This window comes from Rhinopithecus bieti, unplaced genomic scaffold (assembly GCF_001698545.2).
Source record: "Rhinopithecus bieti isolate Rb0 unplaced genomic scaffold, ASM169854v2 scaffold_6371, whole genome shotgun sequence".
NCBI lineage: Eukaryota > Metazoa > Chordata > Mammalia > Primates > Cercopithecidae > Rhinopithecus > Rhinopithecus bieti.
The window spans coordinates 387,198-409,754 of record NW_016805121.1 but is presented as its reverse complement, the minus strand read 5'-3'; the positions used below and the strand labels follow the sequence as shown (position 1 = coordinate 409,754).

General features: G+C 36.6%; 1 protein-coding gene and 1 pseudogene across 2 annotated transcripts in view; both read left to right on the top strand.

The window, feature by feature from the left end:
• Nucleotides 1–22,557, top strand: part of LRRC69 (leucine rich repeat containing 69) — an 86,714-nt gene that overhangs the window by 60,097 nt on the left and 4,060 nt on the right. For both annotated transcript variants that reach the window (XM_017871206.1, XM_017871207.1), the window contains 2 exons: nt 1,086–1,187; nt 6,441–6,620. In XM_017871206.1, the coding sequence (XP_017726695.1) occupies nt 1,086–1,187; nt 6,441–6,620 (282 nt within the window). The remainder of the gene's footprint in view (nt 1–1,085; nt 1,188–6,440; nt 6,621–22,557) is intronic.
• On the top strand, nt 12,797–16,802 carry LOC108529098 (probable 8-oxo-dGTP diphosphatase NUDT15 pseudogene; annotated as a pseudogene).

Here is a 22,557-nt window from a genome sequence, read left to right as displayed (position 1 = left end):
GTGAATCAGCTATAGCAGGACGATTTACACTGTGGGGTCAACACTCACTGCAAATTGAGGCTTTTTATTTCTTCATTTCAAGGACCTGGTTTACCAGCATGCTACTTAAGATAGGTCATATGTCCCCATTTTATAGCTGAAATTTAGGTTCAGAGAAATAACTCCCTAAATTAGGTTAACTGCGAAAGCTACATGGGTTTTTGGGAGGCAAGACAAGTATTCTGTAAGAGAGTAAGACATTGTCTTGTCTCTTCTTATTCTCTTCTTAATCTTTTCTTTTTCTACTGAAGTTGTAGAGTACAGTTGGATTTAGACTTTCTCCATGGAAGTTTAAATATCCTTGTGAACTGTATATCTTCCATCTTCTGTTTTTGTTTGTTTGTTTGTTTTTGTTTTTATTTTTTTGTCAGACAGAGTCTCACTCTGTCGCCCAGGCTGGAGTGCAGTGGCACAATCTTGGCTCAGTGCAACCTCCGCCTCTGGGTTCAAAGGATTCTCCTGCCTCAGCTTCCCGGAGTAGCTGGGATTATGGGCATGCACGACCACACCTGGCTAATTTTTGTATTTTTAGTAGTATTTTCAAGGTCCCTAATAAGTTATGGTGTGAACATTTTGATGTTCTTATATTTCTTTTACTTTCCTCATTTAACAAATGGATCATAAGGCAGTCTTTGAGATCTAGAGGTTGATATCTGTTCGGATGTTATTTTTTGTTATGCTTGGTTTTCTGATAAATATATTTGCAAAATGTTCCCAGCACTCAATTTATTAATGCTTGTTCTATTGCTAACCAGTTCTATAACCCTAAACAAGTTTTCTCAATTGTTCAGGATGGGGATATGACCAGTGACCCCTAAGGTCATGGCCATTCATGACACTATTAAAATTCTTATGCTTCTGATAAGTAGAGTATGCCCCAAGGTGCCCCTAAATTACTTTATTTACGACTTAAATCCACATTAGTATTTACTGTGGAGTTTTAGTCCTAAATAAAGTAATTTCAGTTTAATTATATTAATGATGTAGCTTTAAGAGGTAGTTTCATTATTTTGTTGTGCAATGAGGTTTTTATTTTGTTTGAAAAGTTTCAGGATCTGAAGCTGAGGGAATTCTACTGTGAGGGAAACCCACTGTTCCTGCAGCAGCCAGTGATTTCTACACAAAGGGAGAACGTCTGGAGTCTACAGGTGAAGGCTTACCTCATTCACTTAAGTCTTCAAACTAAAGCCACAATTTAAATTTTAAAGCATTTTCTTTTAAAACATTCTTGCCAAGCCAGCAAATGATTAATGTAATCCTAGTCCATTGGCAATGTGGATCCTATACATAATCTTTTTGACTTGCTTAGAGAATCCAATGAAATCCTAAGTCACTCTGGGAATCCAGTGAAATCCTAAGTCACTCAGAGAAATGGAAATATTTTGTAGGATGAATAAAAGAGAGAAATTTATTTTCACTTTAGCTTTTTCAGTGTTATTTAAAGATGTATTGATTTGTTCTTAGTGTAGTCTTTACCTCTTTCCCTCCCTTTTTGCTTGTCTGTATCCCTAGTGGATGAATGAATATGATCCAGAAACTGTGTTCACTTCAGCAAAACAAGTCAATGGTATTAAAAGAAGGAACAGGAAAGCATATTAGAGGACTCTTTGTAATAGCCAAGTCAGAGATCACAGATCCTTCCACATTTGACTGTGATTCTCCATCATGAATTTAGATTTCTGAGATCCATTTGGATCTGTAGCTAATGTGCAGGATTGTCATTAAGACTTTTAGGATTTGTATGGGATCAACTTTCCTGGCTGCAGGGAACAACCAATCTTGTCCAGTGGCTTACTTTTTCTTAAAATTAAATTATTGTATGAATAATACCTGTTTGTTATAGAAAACAATAAAATACAGATGAGCAATGAAGAAAATCAAAATTTCTTATACTGACTTTTAAAAAGTTTCTTATTACAAAAGTAATATAAGTTCCTTTAGAGACATTGAGGGGAAAAAGGCCAATAGAAGTTAATAAAAATACTAAGAAATCAGGCTGGGCGCGGTGGCTCACACCTGTAATCCCAGCACTTTGGGAGGCTGAGGCGGGTGGATCACCAGGTCAGCAGATCGAGGCCATCCTGGCTAACATGGTGAAACCCCGTCTGTACTAAAAATACAAAGAAATTAGCCGGGCACGGTGGCAGGCGCCTGTAGTCCTAGCTACTCAGGAGGCTGAGGCAGGAGAATGGCGTTAACCCAAGATCGCGCCACTGCACTCCAGCCTCAGCAACAGAGCGAGATTCTGTCTAAAAACAAAACAAAACAAAACTAAGAAATCAAATTAATACTCTTCTGTATCACATTTATTCTTTTAGAATTTTTTATGCTTTCAGAATATTTTTGTAATTAAAGATAAAGATGAGTTCAAACTCTATACACTATATAGAGTTGTTTTTCCACTCAATTATTGTGAATAGCTTTCCAATCAGTAAAACAAAACAAAATAAAACCAGACCATGACATCTTTTTTGATAAATACATCATATTCTGTATATGATAATATCATAATATTTTTAACTATTTCCCCACTGTTGGATGTTTAAATTATTAATAATATTCTGGCCTTTTGGCCTTTATAAACAAAGATACAAGGCTGGGCACAGTGTCTCATGCCTGAAGCCCCAGCACTTTGAGAGGTCATGGCAGGAGGATTGCTTGAGCCCAGGAGTTTGAGACCAGCCTGGCCAACAGAGTGAGACCCCATCTCTACAAAATTTTAAAAACCTTAGCCAGGCATGGCGGTGTGTGCCTGTGGTCTCAACTACTCAGGAGGCTGAGGTGAGAGGATCCCTTGAGCCCAGTAGGTTGAGTCTGCAATGAGTCGGGTTCCTGCTACTCCACTCCAGCCTGGGCAACAGAGAAAGATCCTGTCTCCAAAAGCCCCAAAGTCAAAAGCAACAACAACAAAACGCGAAGTGATAGTGACCATTCTCATAGTAAATTTCTAGTTCCTGTGCATATTATCCCTAAAAATGTAACTGCTGCCCCAAAGAACTGACATCTTGTAAAGTTTGATTTACTTTTTTCAGATTCCCTTTCACAGAATATTTTCACAAACAGCATTATTTCCTACTCTTCTGTAACAGAAAAACATCTTATTTGAAATTGAATTTTAAATGATTTGAGTAACTGTTGTATTTAATTTTTTACTCCTTTATAACTTATTTTTTCTCATTTCATCAATCATTTCAGTATAATAATAGTGGCTAATACTTATTTTATGCTTATTATGGACAAGGTACTGTTCTAAGCACTTACACAGGAATAAACTAATTTAGTCCTCTACTAAGCCTAAAAAGATAAGTATCATTATTGACCACTTTTTAATAGATAAAGTAATGGAGATCCAGGGAGGTCAAATAACTTATGTGAGGTCACAGAGCTACTAAATGTTGCAACAATGATGCCAACTTAAGCCGTTGGGTTCCAGAGTCCCAGCTGCAATATTGGTTCAGAAAGGGGATATAGGGAGCTGAGAGAAATGGAGACAGGGTCGTCCTGGGTTGGAGGAGGTTCTGGTTTGTGGAGGAGGCTGAATTAGCAGTTAACCCAATCTGGTAGCTGTCTTACAGAGAGCCTTCGAGGACAAGAACCTTGTCTGTGAGGGCTGTGAATGAGAGAGAAATTGTTCTAATTTTCAGAACTGTTGGGTCCAGGAGCACAAACGTTAATTTTTACAATACATTTAGTGGAAGTTGGTATTTTTGCCTGTAATATGTAAATGCTTTGGGTAGTTTTAAGAGTATCTCTGGAATTTTTCTCAGAAAAGTGACTTAAATTGATTTGTGCTTAAAGTAAGAGTTATTGCTACTGGGCAATTAGTCAATGTTACTAATTAAACTACTTGATGTGTCAAAGAATTCCAGGAACTATGATATGGATTATGCCTTGGTAAAGATTTTAAAAACTTTACCACACCTCAGAGATTTATGAAGTAAAATTTAATGCTAATAACTATATTATAGAAAAATTAGCCAGAATATACTGCATTAGTAGATGCCAGGCTAAGTGGTTTACCATTTTTATGTAATTTAATTCTCCAAACTCTATGTGATAGTATTGGAAAAGATCCCAATTTTACAGATGAGGTATTCAAGATCAGGGAAGTTAAGGGTTCACTCAAATGTGATCACACAGCAGATAAATCATAGAGCCAGAATTTACATCTATGTTTGTATTTGTCTCTGACTTTGAATTTTTGCTCTTGATGCTATGTTTTAGTGCCTATCATACACATCATAACACCTGATTATACAGTAGTTCCAAAATGCATCACTCCCGAGGATTCATATTTGTTTTTACATTTTATATTTTTCACATTATATAATTTTATGTGTATAATTTAATAACTCAAAATATGTAGGGAAAATAGGACATATAAAATTAATTTCATTTGTGATGAATTATAATATAATTAACTTCCAAATATTCTAAGAAAATAGCATATAAGCTATCTAAAAGGAGCAATTTGAGTATTTTGAAGTATTTTTATAGACCATTTTGGTCTATAAAAGATTTCTTGACTTTTAAATAACACTGGAATTAGACCATAGTATATTCTCAAAAATTGCATTAAATGCATCTCTAAGAGATGTCCTAAAAGATACTATTGGTCATGCCAATAGTATTTTATTTTATGTATACTTATATTTCCAAGTAATACCTTTGTATTTTAATGGTGTATGTTATCCTTCCAAAATAACACATTGGCAACAAGTAAAAGAAAAATATAAATAATAGGTGATGTAAGAGCGGTCAGATATACTGAGTGCAACAAACATGTTTGGGTCCAGAAATCATAAATGGAAAAAGTGATCTATATGAACCTATTTATGTTTGGGTCCAGAAATCATAAATGGAAAAAGTGATCTATATGAACCTATTTTTAGGTCCTTTGTATTTCAGCAAATGCTTCTGTCATCTGCTATGTTGGGTAATGAATCCTTATCCATGAGTTTTCTACAGCTTTACAGTAAGACTTGGCCATTGAATTCATGTAACTAAAAGCCTACCTGTAAAATCAGTATTTCTTTAAGAATCACAAGCTATGCTCTGCTTAAGTAGTTGGAGAAAGGGTGATAATAAACATCTGATTTAGGCACCCTGGTAATATTAGTGTGAAAGCATGACCTCAGTCATGGCAACCACCCAGGAGAATGAGCTTAAGTGGGTAGGAGTTTGTGCTGTTGAAGGATCAGACAAATAAGGAATCCATGCTCAGGGCTGTTTACTGTAGAAAGGCAGCTTTCTCGAGTCCTTGTTAATTGGGAGGGATAGGGTAATAGGAAACGGGCACAGCAATTTATAAGATTTTGCTGTTATGTTTTCAGTTTTTAAAGAATTTAATTGGGGTGAATGTGTGAAAGATTATGTGTGTATATATGTATTTTCAAAAATTCCTATCAGAGCTTTATGTGGACTCCTTCAATACTACTGGGAAATCTTTCACTTTTGTCAGGAAAAAATGTACCAAATAAATCATCCCCAAACATGATTGAAATTTCAAGCAGTGTTTTTGTAACATTTATACAGGACTTCCATGCTACTGACACAAAAAATGGAGAAAATTTAATGGATTCAGGCAAATGTTTATTTTCTTTGCTTGGTCAGTGAAGATGTAATTTTATGCATTATGTAATATATTTTTATTAAGATGATAGCCCTAGTGAAAGGCAACTTCCCTTTTCTTACTTCTTCCCTTTATTATTTAGTATTTTATTACTATTATTGCAAGTCAATTTTCTGAACATATCTAGGTAGATAGGTTTAACTAAGATTAAATTCAGATATTTGGTTCATATAAATCATTGCTTTTTTGATGGCACTATTCAGGTTCTCAATGCAGCAAGGAATTTAGGCCAGTGCTTCTCAAATTTCAATATGCATATAGATTACCTGAGGAACTAGTTAAATTGCAGATTTTGATTCAGTAGGTCTGGAGTGTGTCTGACATTCCACATATCTAATAAGCTCCCATGTGATGCATTCTGTGAACCACAGTTTAAGTAGTTAGGATTTAGACCTTAGCGAATATGACAAAATTCATTTTTGAATCCAGTCTGAATGTTTGTACAGTCTTTGCTTATTGTAATGAGAGGTGCCAGATTTAAAGCTAAACTATGTCTAACTTTATAAAATGTGTAATGCAAATGTATTATGACTTGTAAGAGATGTAGAAATATGACAAGGTAAGAAACTTATTATTCTTATATTGATGAAAACCAAACTTATTTGCAATGCCAGTCATTTACAACACAATTCATTAGATACACTGCAGAATCTTAATTTAACAGAATCTAGATAATAAACCATACATTTTATCTAGTGAAGTGCAAATCAATGTAATGTAAAATAGTTTTGAAAACAATCTGAGGAACTGTATTTTTTTTTCAATTTAGGAAATAACATCAAGATTTGTAATGAATCAGCTAGCAGAAAATAACCCTTTCCTAATGGATGGCATCGAACAGTACCCACAAGTCAGGAGTATGATCTCTCAGGGAAAAACATGTGCAATATGTGGGCAGCACTTTATAACTGTATGGCTGGACTGTGTTCGATTTGTTTCTCCACCAAAGGTAAATGATGCTTTTTGTGCGAATATGACCATAATACCTATTCCTATCCTTTTTCTTATCTAAATCAGTCAATACTAACGAGATTTGTACCTATGATTGGCTTATAGGATAGTATGCTGTAAATTTTGGATCGACAAATTTGGATAAGTATCTGTAATAATCATCATTACCCATTCTATTTACATTCATAGACTCCTAAATTTATCAGAATACATGCATTCTAGCAACATTTCATGAAAGTTGAAAGTTTTTAATCAGTAAATCCCTTTTGTTCATCAATATTAATAATAAAACCAGAACTATATTCTTCTCAGAAGAAGAATTGGTCAATAGTCTGTTGTGGAATTCTTGGTGTAGAAAAGGTGAATGTGCTGGCTAGTTTATATCATGATGGTGTTCTAGAACACTGAATATGCATGAATGTGCACCTGCAACATTATGTCACTCAGGAGTTGTGAATCCCAGGACAGTTCACATAGCCCATAAGGCATGTTCTAGACCAGAGCTCAGCAAACTCCTTTTTCTCTAAATGGCCAGATAGTAAGTATTTTAGGCTTTGTAGACAGTGTGATCTGTGTGACTCTCCTTTGTAGCATGAATGTAGCTCTAGATAATATGTAAATGAGTGTAGCTATGTTCTAATAAAACTTTACTTGTGAATTTAAATTTCATATAATGTTAACATATCATGAAATATTATTTTATTTTGATTTCTTTTTCAACCATTCAAAAATGTGAAAACCTTTCTTAGCTTACAAGTCTTATGAAAACAGGGGGTGGGCCAAATTTGGCCCAGGGACCATAGTTTTCCCACACCTGTTCTAGACTATCCAACATTTGCTTTTAATACCAGAATTCCTTTCTGCTCTTGGTGAGTCCTTGGCCTTCCTTGGGCTAGCATAGTATAATATTGGAGGATAATTTTAAATAAATTAATAAAAACAGCTGCAGTTTCTACCATTCTGAAAATTATCATCTAGTGAAGGAGACAAGTAAACACAAATGTAACATGAATTGTGACTAACATGACATAATAGAATGGTATATTAGTTTGCTAGGGCTGACATAACAAAGTACTACCAACTAGGTGACTTAAAATAAGAGAAATTTAGGCTGGCTGTGGTGGCTCATGCCTGTAATCCCAGCACTTTGGGAGGCCGAGGGGGGTGGATCACCTGAGGTCAGGAATTTGAGACCAGCCTGGCCAGTATGGTAAAATCCCATCTCTACTAAACATACAAAAATTAGCTGGGTGTGGTGGTGGGCACCTGAATCCCAGCTTCTTAGGAGACTGAGATAGGAGAATCACTTGAACCTGGGAGGCAGAGGTTGTAATGAACCAATGTTGTGCCACTGCCCTCCAACCTGGGCAACAGAGCGAGACTCTGTCTAAAAAAAAAAGAGAGAAATTTATTAAATTTATTGTCTCACAGTTGTAGAGGCTAGAAGTTTAAAATCAGGTATCATTTAATTTGATCATCTTGGCAAAGGCCCTATTTCCAAACAAGGTGACTTTCACAGGCACTGGATGTTAAGACTTCAACACGTGAATTTTGGCAGAAACACAATTCAGCTTATAACCAATGGGTTTTACAAGGAAGAGTATCAGGGAAGCCCTTCTTTAAATCTGGGACAAGGGAAGTCCTCACGGAGGAAAGGATATTTTAAATGACACCTAAAGGAAAAGAAGGTCAGGTAGAATTGTGGAAGAGTGTTTCCAGGAAACTGTTCCAGTGGGAACAGTGTGTATTAATGGGAAATCACTTTTTGATTTGAGGAACTGAAAAATGGTTCGGTGTGATTAGAAAGTATTAATTGACTAGGAGTTGAGATAGGTGGGAATTAGATCACAAAATATCATGTAGTTTACATTAGGAATTTGGCTTCTATTCAGTGTGTGATGAGACACATTTGAGGAATTTTAAGTAAAAGAGTAGTATGTCCTAATTTACATTTTGAAAAGATAACATTTGCATAGAGAATGAATTAGAGGGCAAGGAAGTAAGATTAGGCAGTGGGCTATTTGTACTAGACCAGCTGAGAGATAATGATCGTAGTGGCAGTGGAGGGAAATTGATGGAATGGAGATGTATCTTGGAGAAAGAAGTGATAAGACTTAGATTTCCAGGCTTTTTTCGCCTACAGAATTGTGTGAAGCAGATTTTTTAAAATTAATTAATTAATTTATTTATTTTTTAACTAAAATAGGGAAGACTAAGGGAGAAGTAGGTTCGTTGGGGAGAGATAGAAGTTCTGTTTTTGCACATGGTTAAGTATGAGACTCCTGCAAAGTTTGGGAGCCTGAGCAACCCAGAAGCCATAGACTCCTATCTAGTCTGTCGGGCATACTGGGAAGTCTTGGACTCATTGTTAGCTGTGAGTGTGTGTGCATGCGGGTGGGAAGATTTTGGTAGGGAACTAGATGTATGACCTCTAATATCATCTCTATCTCTAAAGATTTTGATTCTAAGTCCTGTTGTTCAAGTGATTTAGGGTATCATTATACTCCAGTAGTCTTTGTGCCAATAAAGGATCTGAGTTGTGAATATGCTTATACCTATCTTTTTTTTTTGTTTTTCTGAGACAGAATCTGGCTCTGTCACCCAGCCTAGAATGGTGGTGATCTTGATTCACTGCAACCTCCATCTCCCGTGTTCAAGCCATACTCCTGCCTCGGCCTCTCGAGTAGCTGGGATTACAGGTGGCCACCATCACACTTGTTTTTTTTTTTTTTTTTTTTTTTAGTAGAGATGGGCTTTTACCATGTTGACCAAGCTTGTCTCGAACTCCTGATCTCAGGTGGTCTGCCTGCCTTGGCTTCCCAAAGTGCTGGGATTACAAGCGTAAGCCACTGTGCCTGGCCTCAGTGTGTCTTATCACCAGCCACTCACGAAATTTACCAAAGAATCTTTCAAAAAATACAGATTATCCTACCCTAGACCTACTAAATCAGAGTTTGTAGCCGTAGGATCCTGAGCATCCACATTTTTATGAAGATTTCTAGTTGATTTTCATGTGCAGTCATGGCTGGGAATCTCTGCTGTCCCTGTTTAGGGCTGTCCCAGTACCACAGGACAATGGCTATGTCTTACACACCTTAGTAAGCAAGGCCTACTTGGTTTCTTACACATAACAAAAAGTTGAATATAGAAAAAGTTGAATGAATATTCACTGGTTGAATATATGAATTAATGAATTGTTAGTGACAAAGGTATAGTATAGCTAATAGTGAAAAAAGAAAAGGAGGTGTTGGTGAAGGGGTAAATCCACTGTGGAGTACTGGAAGATGACAAACATCTTAATATGGCCTCTATGCTGGGGAGAATTCTTACTATGGCTGCCTTCAAGCACACTCTAGAGTTTGCTCTGTTAGTCTGCTTCTTAGACTCTATGCTGAAAGTCTTTCATTTTACTCCGCTGTAAGCGGAACAAAGGCTCCTGCATACAAGTATGCCATGTCCTCAAGAATCTCCAGAGCCTGGATTAGGCCTTTCACCTTTCACAGCCCATAGCTTCCCCAGGGCCAATCTATGAGCGTGTGTAAATGCTGATAATGTATTCTTACTAGCATTGTTAGTTGTTTCGTAAGTTTACATTTCTAACTCCTGGATGAGATCATCACTACTTATGTTCAGAGATACATTATCTTTCTCAAAACTGTGATTGTGAAACTTCCTTTCATGAATTTCACTATATGTGTTGTTCATGATGAGGTTCAACAAGGGCAACTTTTTTCCTACCAACTTTTTAGTTTGAGACATTGGAAAACAACACATAATTTAAATGAATAATACAACGAACATTTGTATACACTTTACCTAGAGTTGCTGATTTTAAATATTTTCTTCCATTGGCCTTGTCTCTTACTATTTTTTGCCTTTAAGGATGCATCTTGTCCAAAACAAATTTAATATTGAAACAAGCCAAGAATGTAGCCTACCTAGAAAGATTGTATTATTACTTTCTAGGGCAAAAAAATAAAAGAACAGATTCTAATTATCAAAAATATGAATGAATAAATGAATGAATGGATAAATAAATCTATCCTTCATACCAAGTAGAGAGCTTTTATCAAGAGTTACAATGAATAATACAATATTTATGGGCCAGAAAATATGTAGGTTATTTTAGCTATACTAACCCGTGCTTAGGACATGGAGGCTCACATTACTGGCCTGTTTACTTTCCAAGAAGCAAAGTAGAGATTTTACAAGAGCCACTTTACGTAGTTCGTTTATAATCCTGTAGAATGAAATCCGGAAACAGTCATCGGAGTTCACATCACCTGATGTCAGGTATTTACACATCACCTGATGCCAGGTATTCACATCACCTGATGTCAGGTATTTACTCTGAACTAGCTCTGTGGATCCTGATAGACAGCCTGATAGACAGTATCTTCATGGCATTTAGCAAAATTTGTAGTAATCGATTTACTTGGTGTTGGTGTCTGTCTCTACCATTGAATACTAAGCTCAAGGAATTCAAGAACCATTCTGGTTTTGTTCATCGTTATAGAGAGAGAGCTTGGGACAATACCTGATAAATATTTTATTTCTACAGGATGATAAATCAGATCTGGATTTGAATACCAGCCCCTCCTTTAATTAGTTTGTCAACATATTACACCTCTATGTATCATAAGAAAAATCTGGCAAAGGTGCTGCCAAGGAGGGCTAATGTTAAGATTTTTAAAAGCCCAGAATCTAGAACTAACCAGGTAGCCAAAGAGAACATTAAAATAGTGGTTGAGCAGGAATTTGAAACTTAAAACCATCTGGACCTTAAATACAAAGAGAAAAGAGAGCTCATCAGTGGGAAAATGAGGATAGAAATGTATGTTGGTCCTCAAGAGGGGAGTAAATATGTAATCTTGATCACATATGTAGCTATCTGTGAATCGTTCACATTATCATCTGGAATGGATTGTTATATTCAAGAGACATTTAATGAGTACAGCATGTCAGATTACTTGGAAACAATTTTCAAAACATCCTGCTTTCCACTGGCAATGTTCTGAACACCTTGGACAAGTTGCCATGTTTAATTGTGCTCTGACAGATTCTTCTCAAAACCATCTGATGTGCTGCTACTCTTATTTCATGTCTCTCTTTCAGAAACTACAACCTAATACAAGCAACAGCAGCCAGAATTTATTTGGTACTGAGTGTGCGTCTGGTGCTCTGCTAAATATGTCACCTGGAATACCTCAATTAATGTCCAAAATAACCCCATGACACCTATAAGAAATCCCAGGCAATGAGAAATCAAGTAATTTTGCCAATTTCAGAAAGCTGCCAAGTAGAGGATATGGGCAGGGAACTCATACGAGTTATTCCTGATCCTTAACCAGAAGATCCAGGCTATGTTTCCTATGCTTTTCCAACCTAGTTATTCCCCATTTACTTCAGCTGAACTTAAGACATTTATGTTAAAGATCCTTCTTCTGTCATCATTTATTTCTCCCCTGAAACTTTTAAATTTTTTTCTAACTATGTGTTAGGCTATTTGCCAGGGCTGAGAATACAGAACCCTGACCCTTGAGAAACTCACATGTTCCCAGGAGAAGTGGGATAATAAGGACTGGAATCTGACAAGTTAGGTTTGATGTCCAGCCCTACCACTTGCCACCTGTGTCCTCTTACTTGCCTCTTCAAGGCTAAGCTTCCTCATCTGTCAAATGGCAGTAGTAATAATACCTATCCTACAGAAATGTGGTTAGGGATCATGAGTTAATGCATAAACAGTGCTTAGTACAGTGGGTGCAGTGGGTGCTCAACGGAGGTAGCATATAGTAGGTGCTTAATAAGTATAATTTTTTATGTGTGTGTGTGTGTGCGCGCGCATGTGCGTGTGTTTTGTAAACCAAGGCTTTCAAACAAGAAAGAGAGAATGATTGCATTCTTGTGATAAGTAGATGTGAAGCTGCACAGGATGCTGTGAGAAGAAGGCATCTGCAGTAAATGGGATTGTCCCTGGTTTAACCTTGGTGCCTACCACAGTGATTGTGTTTGGAGAATCCATAATAAATGTTAAGTTATTTTAAGAGGTATTTCTTAGAAATGTGCTTTGAAGGCTAGGGAGGCATTTAGAATAGATAAAGAACTAGTGGATAGGCATTTCAGGCTAGGCCATTGCTTGTGCAGAGGTAATATTGTGCAAATATAAATTGCACAATGAGTACAGGGAAGTCACGGAAGGTGAGGTATGAGAGATGAAGTTGGAGAGAACAGCAGTGTGAGGTTACAATGACTCTTGTGTGTGAAGTTTGAGCTTAATTTCAAAAGCTAGTGTATAAGTTTCTGGGGCTGTACAACAAAGTATCACAGACTGGGTGGCTTACACAACAGGAATTGATTTATTAACAATTCTGGAGGCTAGAAGTCTGAGAGCAAGGTGCCAGAAGGGGTTGGCTTCTCCTGCAGCCTCTCTTTTTGGCTTCTACATGGCTGGTTCCTTCCTGTGTCTTCACATAGTCTTCCTTTGATACGTGTCTGTGTCCAAATTTCCTCTTCTCATAAGGAAGTCAGTCATATTGGATTAGAGCTCACTTTACTTGACTTCATTTTAACCTAAGTACCACTTTAAAGACCCTATCTCCAAATACAGTGACATTTGGAGACACTGGGGTTTAAGACATATGGATTTTTGGGTAACACAGTTTAGCCCGTAACAGCTACTTAGAGTTGTTGAAGTAGTGGGTTAGCAAGATGACATTTTTGCTTGATAAAGAGAGGCTAGACCTGGTGATGTGGATTTAAAGATTGTTTATATAAGTGTGACACTCGAAGCCCTGGGAATGAGGATTACCCAAGGAGATCTACCCAGTAGGGTGAGAAGACCAGAAGGACAGAACCTTGGAGGACAATATTATTAAAAGGTGGCAAAAGCAGGAGTCAGCAAATGAGAATGAAAAGAAACAATCAGGGACAGAAGAGCAAAACAGGGAGAGTGGCACGAATTCTTCAGCCATAAAACACAGATGTGCAATAAACAGGGCTTTCTTGCTTTTTCTTCTGCTGAACTTAGCTTTTATTTGGGCCCCCATTCTACTGGAAAATTTACCTAGTTAATTCAAGGCTTATGTGGTAATTTTAGGATTTCCTAACTCATTTCAGGTTTTATCTTGATCACTTAGAATTTCCTTCCCCTCCTTTCTCCCTATATTATCTAATTATTGGAGTTTTTAAGTAGTGTCATGGTATTAGTAGGTAGGAGCCTTATGTTCTGCCATTGTCCTGTTTCATGTAGGCATCCTCTGGGTGTATGATCTTCCTATCTAGATCGAAGCTCCATGGTGGTTTCTACTTCCCATTGGTCATGCTTCTTCTTCCATGTACCCTGTGTCTTCTTGTTCTGATATTGAAGTCCCTTTGGTTTGCTGGTTCTCTTTCAACCACTTCTATACTATTCTCTAGGTGTGAGAAAATTTTGGCTGCTCTCTTACTCTGTTATGGGCTCAAGAATGAGCTGACTAAAGATGCCAAGTTGACAGATCCAGGGCTGAAGAGAAGAAACAGCACTGAAAAATTAAAAGAGGAAGGTGGTGTCCTTTGTGTCATTAAATGGCAGGGCTGGAAGCAGGTTGCATTGGTAAGAAGCCTGATGGGGCCAGGCATGGTGGCTCATGCCTGTAATCCCAGCACGTTGGGAGGCTGAGGCAGGTGGATCACCTGAGGTTAGGAATTCAAGACCAGCCTGGCCAACATGGTGAAACCTCATCTCTACTAAAAACACAAAAAATTTAGCCAGGCATGGTGGTGGGCACCTGTAATCTCATCTACTTGGGAGACTGAGGAGGCAGGAGAATCACTTGAACCCAGGAGGCAGAGGTTGTAATGAGCTGAGATCATGCCATTGCACTTGCACTGCAGCCTGGGCAACAAGAGTGAAACTGTGTCTAAAAAAAAAAAAAAAAACGCCTGGTAAGAATACAGAATTGAAACCAGCAAGTCTTGACTAATCTCCAAGAAATGCAGCTGTAATAGGTAGGAGTGCTATAGAATATTCTTTGGAGGGTGAGGAAGGCTTGAAGAAAGATTTTGAAAATGGGAAGATATGTGCATGATTGTAGGCTGTGGAAAGAGCTAGTAAGGAGGATGTAATATTAGTCTGTCTTGTACACCAATTCAGGAAAAGTTTAATGCTGTGATTAGGTACTGCTACTTTAAAAAATTAATATAATTTTCAATAGAATGTTACTGCATGATGAACCTTATCTATTCCATCATCTTAAGGGAATGAGTAAACCAAGAAGAGGAGATATGAAGGGTTTTAAACAACTAGAAGATGGGTAATGGTAGTGGTTTTCCACTTACAAAATGCTTTTTTCATATTTTTTTCTTTGAACATCTTTATTGAGTTCATACTATATGCAAGGTACTGTGCTAAGCTTTCTGGATCCAAAGATGAAGAAGATGCAGTTCATGGTATTGAGGAAATCACAGACTATTAAAATGTAACGTTAGAAGCCTTATCATAAAGCATTATATACCCATGCTATGGAGTCACAGACAGAACAAAAACTACTTTGGTGGAGGCTTAAAGGTAACTTTCCTCAGGGGGTGACATTTAAGTAATAGAGTTTCTGGTCCTCATATTAACTTTGTGACTTGGTTTTCATTGTCTTTATTCACAGTTGAGGTAACTAAGACTAAGCAAATTTAAGTAGTTTGTTCACAAATTTCAAATCTATCAAATAATAAAATTAGGACTTTAGCTTACCCGACACCTCCTGATACCACCTTCTATCTCTTTTTCCTGCACGAGAACATGCACATTTTCATTTTGAATCATAAGAGAAAGTGCAAATAAATTTATTGATTGATGATGATACCATTACTCCCAATAGCTACCTTTGTATATTTGAAACACTGTCATGTGAAAGAGAGATGAGGCTTTTCTTCTGCTGACTTGCAGAGTAGAAAATAGAACCACTGGCCATTCAGATCAGATAGATAGAACTTTCTTACAGGATTTTAAACACAGACATGCACACACACAGACACACACAGACATACACACACACACACAGGTTAACATCAATCATCACTGAGGAAACAACAAACTTGGAAGCAAGAATAGGAAAATAAGGAGAATTGATATCTATATCATTTCTTTAAAAATTAAAAGAGAATACATTTTTATAAATTAAATATGTCAGGGCATTATAAAACATCAACATAATGGCATAAGAATATAGCGTGAATTAAAAACATAATGGTTAAAAGAAAAACCCATTAGCTAGGATCTACACCCTTTGAATGTCCTAGCTCATGGCAGAAAATGCTCAAATATTGAAAAAAGACAATTTCCAATTGAAAAAGCACTTTGAGTGCCAAGCACAACAAACAAGAACAAATCCATACATAGACACAGTTTGGTAAAACTATATACCACCAAAGTTGAACTATTAAGAGCTAAAGATGAAATGTTAAGAAAAGATAGATCACTTACAAAGAAGCAGCAATGAACTGACATCAGATTTCTCACTGACACTAACAGATGCCAGAAAAAACAATGGCGTACTATTTTCAAAGCACTAAGGGAAAATAACTCAAAACATAGACTTACACATGTAGATATATTGATAGGCAGAAGGCATGGGAGTGTCAGAAAATCATAACAAGAAAAAACTTTTAAAGGAAAATAGTTTTGCTTTGTAAAAGCCATTGATTCTAGAGAGTGCAGAGCCGCGGGGGCCGCGGCCCAGAGTCAGAGTCGGAGTCGTGGTGACCAGCTGCAAGCATCCGCCTTGCGTCCTCCTGGGGAAGAGGAAAGACTCGGTTGGAGCCGGCAGTTTCCAACTCCCTGCAGGTCATTTGGAGTTTGGTGAGACCTGGGAAGAATGTGCCCAAAGGGAAATCTGGGAAGAAGCAGCTCTTCACCTGAAAAATGTTCGCTTTGCCTCAGTTGTGAATTCTTTCATTGAGAAGGAGAATTACCATTACGTTACTATATTAATGAAAGGAGAAGTGGATGTGACTCATGATTCAGAACCAAAGAATGTAGAACCTGAAAAAACTGAAAGTTGGGAGTGGGTTCCTTGGGAAGAATTTCCTCCTCTGGACCAGCTTTTCTGGGGACTGTGTTGTTTAAAAGAACAAGGCTATGATCCATTTAAAGAAGATCTGAACCATCTGGTGGGATACAAAGGAAATCATCTCTAGGTGGCCAAGAAGATTTCTTGATTTTCTTTAAAAACACAAGAATAAGGTCTGGTTAGGGAATGAAATATGTCTACATTTCAGAACCACTCCATTTTATCTAAAAAAGATGTTATGATCACCAATTTATTTGCAATCTCTTAATGTACCCACCACCCTTTCAGCCAGTACTTGAGAAGATTTTTCTGAAATATGTCATTGAATTGTATTCCAGACACAGAATATATGATAAATACTGATATTATGGGTGATCTGCTTTCCATATTTACCTATGATATTTACTGTGCAGTTTGTCATTACTAGCTTGCATGGAGTAGGATGCAGTCGAATTTGCCTTAGTGTTTCTGTTCAAATAGAGACCTGAATTCAAATATTGTAGTTTAGTTTCAAACACAGTATGCCTGTTGCAAAATTTACCAAATTTATTGATTACCTCTTTTATTAAAGAAATGTTGGGGAGAGGGTAATAAATATATTGTGACAATCTTTGCAACTTACAGGGAATAGGACAGGTCATTAGGGTATATTTCCCAGGTTTCCAATTGAGAACCTAAACCAAGAGAAGTGAGACAAACCATCTAATATCTGTATCCTCCTATTAACAGGCTGTGTGATGTTGAGTTTCTCACTTACTCTCTCTGAGGTCCAGGGTCCTTATATGTAAAATGAAGAGATTCGTCTAGAGCATTGGTTCTCAAAGTGTGATCAGGGGTCCTCAAGAGCCTTTCAAGGGTATTCTAGGTCAAAGCTGTTTTTATAACACTTAGACATCATTTCATCATTTATAGTTTTTCCTTTTTTTTTTATTTGAGAAGGAGTCTTGCTCTGTTGCAGTGGCACAATCTCAGTTCATTGCAGCCTCTGCCTCCAGGGTTCAAGCAATTCTCCTACCTCAGCTTCCTGGGTAGCTGGGATTACAGGCACCCACTACCACACCTGGCTAATTTTTGTATTTGTAGTGGAGATGAGGTTTCACCATGTTGGCCAGGCTGGTCTGGAACTCTGGAGCTCAAGTGATCTGCCCACCTCAGCCTCCCAAAATGCTTACAGGTGTGAGCCACCACGCCTGGCCATCATTTATCTTTTTCACTCATTTTTTTCATGAGTGTGCAGAGGAGTTTTTGAGAGGCTATCTGGTGTGATATTTTAATAGACTGAATGCAAAAGCAGATATGAGAATCCAGCTTTCGTCTGTCATCAGACATTGAAGAGATTTGGAGAAATGTAAGGCAGCAGTACTCTTCTCACTAAGATTTTTGTTGTTGGTGGTTAGAAAAATGGTTATTTTTTAGTGGGTTTTAATATGTGAAAAAAACACAAAATAGCTATTTGTCAAAACTGTTATTTATGTGTTTATACATAATGGGTTTTGTTACCTGTAAATGATTAATAAAATTTTAAGAAAAAAAAACCATTGATTCTAGCCTTATAAAAATCATTAAACTAATAATATTTAGTAAGTATATGATAGTAAAAAAGTATATGACAATGGAATTAGAATAAATGTGTACAGCTTGTTAATCATGCTAAATAAATTTAAGGATGCTTAACATATTTAAAAACTGATAAAGAAAATTGAGATTTAAATATATATTACTAGATGTTAGCAGTTAAAAAAAATTTAAATGCCATTTTTAAGTTCCTTGTTCCCAGAGTTGAAACAGAGTGAAAACATGCACAGAATACTTGGGGATGATAATCAGATTAACCACACTGGTAAACAATTGCTTTTATATATCTCTAGATTTTTATGTTAAGTAGACAGCAATTATACAAAAAAATAGTTTGCCTGGAAGCCTTGCTTTCTGTTAAAAATTTTTTAATTTGTTAATTATCTCTTCAGAAACTAAACTTAAAGACTGCTGACCTTTATAGCAAATGCTTTATCAGGAAGGGAGAACATATTTGATAATGCCAACGTCTGGTTGCCCCTGTTGTGCTTTACCCAATGTTCTGCTTCTTACGGGGTTATACTCAAAGGAGGGAGACACTGGATGATAAATGGGTCTTTATTCTCAACATAAAACACAGAACAACCAAATATCAAATTGTAATTGCTTCTATTCAGGTGAATGTAAAATTATGTCATGCTTGCTTTATGAAATAATGAGATGAGGATTGGAAAATAGTCAAACAATTTTATTCAGTCTCAAATACCAATCTTGATCATAATTCATCCAGATACCTTTGTCTTTTTCTAAATGCTATAGTTCTGCCATCAAAGTTGAGTTAGTCCTTAGCAATTACAAAATGATCAATAATTTTAATGTAGTTGATATTTCAATATTAGCTACTAATGATATAAATCTTTGAAATAGCAACAAAAAATTATCCTTTTTAGTTAGTACTAACTTTGTCCGTATTTGAACAATGACTTAGACGTAACCTAAATAGTCTCATAAAATTCTTTCCAGACACTTGAGTGATCCTATACCCAAGACATGCATTTAATAGTTTTCATTTCTTATAGTCTCGTTAGTTGAACTTAACATTTCCCCAGATTCCTTTAAAGTTGAATAATTTAGGGAGGGAATGGTTTGGAACATGAACTCTCAACCCTGTGTTAAATGATGTAATGTAATTAAAACTACCCTCAAAAGAGATTAGACTGAGTAGGTCTCCCTATACATGAGCAAAAAAGTTCATCTACTTTATGAAAATCAATGAAAATTTGTAACTTTAATTCCTTTTTTATGACAAGCTGCCAGTAATGAAACATAGGATTACATTTAATAATTTTACTCATTACTTACAAAGTAAAATCTTACTTTGCCGTAAAAGGTTATTACTGTTAAGATACCACTGACATTCATTTATGAAACTGATCATTTCAACCAGTCAACTGTGAAAATGAATGTAGGTTTTAAAACATTTATGCCATGGTTGGTCAAGTTAACATACATTAGGTACTAAGAGGATCAGAAAGCATTACATTTCTAATTCTAAACAGCCATGAAAGTCATAAGTATTTATTGTTCAGAAAAATTAAAAGGGATATATATTTCTTATTGTTTTATTCAAAAAATAGCAAAATAATGAGAGCATAAATGAGCTCATACACTGTGTCTTGATTACTTTTACTCCTATGAGAACTCCTCGAATACTCTTACCCTTTCAGAGAACTCTCTCTTTTGTTCTTAAACTGCTGGATAGAGTCACAGTAGTATTCTGTATCTATAATTTTCTTTCTTCTAAATAATCTTAAATTGTATTCAGCTTTAGTTTAGTTTTCTGAAGCTGTATATCATCAAAATGTTGAACATTCCTTGTGAAATTCAGAGGATATTGATTATGCAGAGGGTGCTGTGGAAGAGCAGGACCACTGTGTGGGGGAGGGAATGCTGCTTAGCTGGCTGGCTGGCTGGAACATGACAGGATTTTCTTTGTGGTTTCTGTTCTTATCACAGTCCAAATGGCCCTGAGGGTGGAATGACCATATAATGTATCATCTAAGCCGAGATGCTTTTGAGAGTAAAAGTGGATTTTATTAATAGCTGGAAAAACAACAGGAAACCAGGACTGTCCTTGGCAAACCCCAATGTATGGCTACCCTTGCTAAATGGAGTAGTTAACTTCAGAGCAGTGCTCATGTCACTTAACACCATGGCATGGCAGTGACAAATTATATTTAGTCATTCCATAAATTTTTGAGGGCCTCTTTAAACAGGGAACTGAATGCTAAGTAGAATGCAAATAAGTAGTCTGTCCCAAATGATTTAAAATCTGAATTTAAATGCTAAAGATGTAAAAGATATTAGCAATAAAATCTAGATGTTAAATGAGTGATAGAGACCAATTACTTTAGGATTCAAAGCGGAAGATGAGATCACTGTAGGTTGTCTGTTCTGGGAAGTGCCCAGAAAGACGCTGGGACTTGTATATAGCCTTAAAATAGGTGGAATTCAGATACATGGAGAAGACAGCAAAGAGGACATTTTAGGAGAAGAGAATGGTAGGGAGGAGAATAAATCATGTTCATAGGGCAGTGAATCAGTTTGGTTGGTTTGTGGATAGGAGTGGCCGGAGGAGACATTATTAAAAAATTGAGGTCACATGCCATGAACCTATCAAAGGATTAGACTAAGTAAGGGGTTTGAACTTGATCTTGATTGGAAATGAAACCCTACTGAAAATGTGGGGGAAAGCTGGTGATAAAGGTGTGTTTTAGAAAGAGTCACTTGGCAATAGTGTGCTGGCTTAATTGAAGTTTGAAGAGAAAAGAAGCTAAAGATAAGAGGCCAGTTAGAGTGGTTGCCTACTGTGGGTGTAAGGTGTGGTGGTGGAAATGCAAGGAAGGAAAGTATCATAAGGAAGGAAGGACAATATAAATTGTTGATTGATTGAGCATGGGAAACCTCTGAGGGGTATGAAGGAGAAAGAGAAGTCCAGAAGGGAGCTGGTTTAGAAGGCAAGACCCCAAGTTTTATCTTAGACATGTTGAGTTTCAAGTGATGCCTGGATAATTCAAGTGAATATATTTAACCCTTAGTTGGAGACAGATTGGCATAGAAAAGAAATGTACTTCTTCAGTATGTTATTTGAAAACATGTGTACTTTCCAACAACTGTTCATTCTTCTAAACCATTCTGTAGTTGCTATTAAACTATAATAGAAATCCTCACTAATGAAAGAGCCTGGGAATCATACAATGACTAACACTAATCTATAATTTAGTGAACTTAGATTCTAATCTTGTCTCTACCTTGAAATATGAGGCCTAAGGTAAGCCATCTACCTTCTTACTATATCAGGACTAATTTCCTTACTTAGACAATGAAGGGATTAGACCAGTCTCTTCCAGCCTGAAAATGTCTTGATTCCATAAGCAGGGAGGGCTGCCATTGTTATGCTTTTCAGGTCCTGCTAATTTGGAACATGATAACAGTATTAGTTTTCCATTGAAGCTGTTAACAAATTCCCCAAAACGTGGTGACTTGGCGGAAATGTATTTTTTTTTTTTTATAGTCAAGTAGATCAGAAATTAAACATGGGTCTCACTGGGCAAAAATCAAGATTTTGCAGACTGGGTTTCCATCTGGAGGCTCCTGGGGAGAACCATTTTCTGGCCCTTGACAGCTTCTAGAGGCCCCCCATATCCCTTGGCTCATGGTTCCTTTCTTCCATTTTCAAAGTCAGTATTGGCAAATCTAGGCCTTCTCATATCACCTCACTTGGACCTTCTCTTCTGTCTCTGTCTTCCACTTTAACAACTCTTGTGATTACATGGGGCCCACCTGGATAGTCCAGGATAACTTTCTTACCTCAAGGTCCTTAATTTAACCCAACCTGCAATGTCCCTTTTGCTATGTGAGGTGACATGCATATTCATGGATTTTAGGAATTAGGATGTGGACATCTTTGGAGGGGACATTATTTTGCCTACCGAGATACCTTTTCCTGAGAAAACAGGAAACCATGTTATGCTCTTTTTCTATTCCTTGTGCTTCATATAATATTGAAATCTTATCCACACTTTTTACTGTGCCATATAAATATATATTGCAATAATTTTTAATTTCTCAAAGTGTAAAATATGGCAGTGATGGTTACCAATTATGTTGAATGATTTAAAAAAATTTCTCAATTCTACCACTCAACAAACATAAAACTTAGCAAAGAGTGATATTTGAATTTAAAGTGGAAAACTACTTTTTAAAAAATACGTAGAGAATATAATCATGTGTTTGTTTGCTTTAGAAAATAATGCAAATATTAATGAGTGAAAAAGTAAACTGTATTATATCATTTCACTTTTGAAGCTTTTGCTAGAG